This window comes from Myotis brandtii, unplaced genomic scaffold, assembly GCF_000412655.1.
Source record: "Myotis brandtii unplaced genomic scaffold, ASM41265v1 scaffold59, whole genome shotgun sequence".
Lineage (NCBI taxonomy): Eukaryota > Metazoa > Chordata > Mammalia > Chiroptera > Vespertilionidae > Myotis > Myotis brandtii.
The window spans coordinates 3,825,989-3,829,532 of NW_005370223.1; the positions used below are offsets into that span (position 1 = coordinate 3,825,989).

Consider the following 3,544-nt stretch of genomic DNA (forward strand, 5'->3'; position numbering starts at 1 on the left):
AACAGGGCAGAGCAAACAGCTATGGCTGATCCTCAGTCCTGCCCTAAGAGGCCCCCGGTCTCAGTGTCCCGTGGTAATCGCTGCAAGCACCTCTTAGAGAAAGCCGCCCTTGAGTTCTGCCCGATGCCAGACAGTCCAGTTTCTCCCTGTATAAGTCTGGGTCCCCAGAGACTCGCCCAGGACTGGAGTTCTGAGCCGTCTGGAGCGTGTGTCTCCCTCCCGATTGAAAAAGACAACCGCGTCCTCAGTTGCCAGCCCTTTCTGTGTGGGCCTCCGTACCTCTGCACTTTACTTCCGCACCTCCTCTGAGTCTCATTGTGCTTTTCTCTTTCCTTCTAGTTGTAGAATTTCCACACAGCCAGCCTTCCTGTGGTTCTGGATGATGTCCGTTTTGTCTTTTAGTTGTATTTTTGAAGTGGTTGTGCGAGGCAGCAATTTCTGGTGTTTACCTATGTCGCCATCTTGGTTTCTCCTCTTAAATTGATTTATTGATCCGTATCATCAAAGTTGTCAAATTAAGTGTGCAGAATTATTTTTGGTATTTCCTTATTACTATTTGATGCCCGCCTGGTCTGTAGTAATGCAACATTTCAATCCTGATAGTGGCAATTTATGGCTTCTCTCTTCTCTTTTTTCTTTGTTAGTCTTCATAGAAGCTTGTCAACTTTACTGATTGAAAAAAGTTTAAATAAATTTAATTGATTTCTGCTAGCTTTATTATATCCTTACTCTGATTGCTTTGGGTTTACTTTGCTCTTATTTTTCTATGCTTTTGAGGTGAGAACCTAGATACTAACTGGAGGCTTAACTTTTCTAATGTTGCATTTAGTGCTATATAATTTGCTCTCTGCACAGCTTTAGTTGTGTTCTACAAATTTGCTGTGTTGTGTTTCATTCAGTTCACTGTATGTTTTTTATTTTCCTTGAGAATTACTCTTTGAGGTGTGGAATATTTAGATGTGTTTAATTTCCAAGTATTTGGAGATATTCCTATTATCTTTTTCTTACTGACTTCTTGTTCTTCCTTCTTGTTGGCTACTTAAATATTATTTTGAATTCCATGTTGTTTTATGTGTAGTTTTTTAAAGTGTATCTTGTGAAGATTTTTAGTATTTGTTTTAGGTTTACAGTTCATAAACCTAACTTGTTAGTCTACTGATATTATCATTTTTCCTGTTCAAGTGATGTGTAGAAACAATATGTTTCTTTACCCTCCCTGTTTATAATTGTCGTAAATATTTCATTTATGTATATTTAGAGCCACATCAGACATTATTACTATTTTTGGTTCAAGATGAATCATAATTTAGAAAACTCAGGGGAAAAAGAAAAGTCTATCATATTTATCCTATTTTGGCCTATTCTTCCCCCCCCCCCCCCCCCCCCAAAATTTCTTGTTTTATCCTTTCTGCTTAGGGAACTTAACTTTCGCTTTTTTTAAAGTGTAGAATCTGCTACCTAAAAGTTCATTTCTTTTAGACAAACAGTTTCAAACCTGAAAGTTTCACTAAGTTAAATGCTTAACAAAAATTTACAAATTTTCTTAGTTTTCCTTCATGTGAGAATGTCTGGTTTTCCTTTTCAATCCTTAAGGATATTGTCAGCAGTTGTAAAATGTTGTGCCACTCCCTACTGGACTTTATGGTTTCCAATGAAAAATTTGCTATCAAATTGTTTTTCTTCTGTAGGTAAGTTGTCATTTTTTCTTTTGCTTTTTTGAAGATTTATTTCTTGGTTTTTAGTTTTCAGAAGGTTGTCTATAATGTATTTTTATTTTTTTGAGTACTCTGTCTGGGGTTTGCTCAACTTCTTAATCTTCAAGTTTATGTCTGCCAAATTTGGGAAGTTTTTTATCTTTATTTCTTCATGTACTTTTTCAGCCTCCCCTCCCTCCCCCACTCCTTTCTACTCTCCTTGGGGACTCTGATGACATGAATGTTAAATCTTTTGTTCCCCAGCTAGGTAGCTTGGTTGGTTAGAGTGTCATCCAGATATGCAAGGTTACGGGTTTAATCCCCAGTCAGGGCACATACAAGAAGCAACCAATGAATGCATAAATAAGTGGAACAGGAAATGGTTCTCTCTGGCTCTCTCACTCTCCCTCCCCCTCTCTCCTCTAAAATTAATAAATAAAATGTTAAAACTATTTTTTGTATAGTCAGACAGGTCCATGAGATTCTGTTATTTCTCTATAGTTCTGGTTGGATAATTTCTAGTGTTCTATTTTCCAGTTTAGTGATTTTTTCTTCTTTCTTCATTCTTGTATTGAACCCATCCATTTAGTGTCTTTTTTCTTTTATTGCATTTTCTAATTCTAAGATATCTGTTTGGTTCCTTTTTATGGCATCTTTGTTGTCTTCTTCCTATTCCTCTCCCTCTTCTTCTCTTACTATATAGCTTTCTATTTCTTTGCTAAATCTATTTTCTTTTGTTTCAAGCATGCTTATAATTGCCTCTTAAAACATCTTTATGATGGCTGTTTAAAATTCTTTGTCAGATAGTTCTATCCTTGCCACCCCAGTGGCATCTATCAGTTGTCTTTTTTATTCAGTTTGGGATCTTGATTTTGGTATGACAAGTTGTTTCGATTGAAACCCTTGATATTTTGGGTATTATTTTCTGAGACTCTGGATCTTACTTAAACTTTCTGTTTTATCTGGCTTCATCTGATAGTGCTTTAATAGTGGAAAAGGGACATGCATGCACCCTTGTTACTGCCAGGTGTGATTAGAAGTCCAGGTTTTCCACTTATCTTCCATTCGTATCCAAGAACCAGGGGGGAATCTGTCCCTTTAATTTCTGACCCAGGGTGGGAATTATGACTCTCATTTTGACCACCATTGATACCTCCCTGTACTTTAGTGTTTGGATTGCATCATTACAGGTCCCCAGGAGGTATTTGCTGACACCAGGGTGGTGGTGGTGAGGGACTGATTATTGCCGAGGGTTGGTGGAAAATCCTGACTCTCCACTAGGTCTCCTCTGATACCATGCCAGCTGGAAGGCTGAGCTTTGCCTCCAATTGCCAGGTTAGATTAGAACTCCAGGTTTCCTTTCAGCCTTTTTGTATACTACCCAGTGCGAGTGTTGGAGTGCCTTGTTCGAGCATGTCGAAGGTGGAAGTCTAGACTTCTCATTGAACTTTGTTGATGTTGGTGGGGGTGGGACCACAGGTTTTCCTGTGTTGTTTGGCTAGAATAGAACAGTTATTGTCTAAAAATGTTCTCTCTTGCTGGGATGCTCCTTCAGGTCCTTGGGCTAGGGAGAAATAGCTTTTGTTGGGACATTTTATGTCTGTACCTGTAGGCCTTTCTAGGGTTGCTAGCTTCTTCAGTTTTAAGTCTGGGATATACACATTGCAGACCAGTAGTTTTATTGCTAGCTTTACTCTATTGAACGAGTACAAAAAACATTTTACATAAATATTAAAGGCACACTTTAAAATTAAATACCCATTGCATTTTGAAGTTATTTATTACATGTTCTTACAAGCTAATACCTTTTTAAAATTTTTTCTTTATTGATTAAGATATTACATATGTGT

The 3,544-nt window shown here is 37.6% G+C and overlaps 1 protein-coding gene across 14 annotated transcripts in view; it reads left to right on the top strand.

The window, feature by feature from the left end:
• Nucleotides 1-3,544, top strand: part of VPS13B (vacuolar protein sorting 13 homolog B (yeast)) — a 631,834-nt gene that overhangs the window by 136,277 nt on the left and 492,013 nt on the right. Inside the window, exon 17 of one of the 14 annotated variants that reach the window (XM_014550214.1) lies at nucleotides 1,594-1,628. The exons of the other annotated variants lie outside the window; for them this stretch is intronic. Coding sequence (XP_014405700.1) covers nucleotides 1,594-1,613 — 20 coding nt within the window. The 3' untranslated portion in view covers nucleotides 1,614-1,628. Of the gene's footprint in view, nucleotides 1-1,593; nucleotides 1,629-3,544 lie in introns of those variants that run through there. 14 annotated transcript variants of the gene reach the window in all.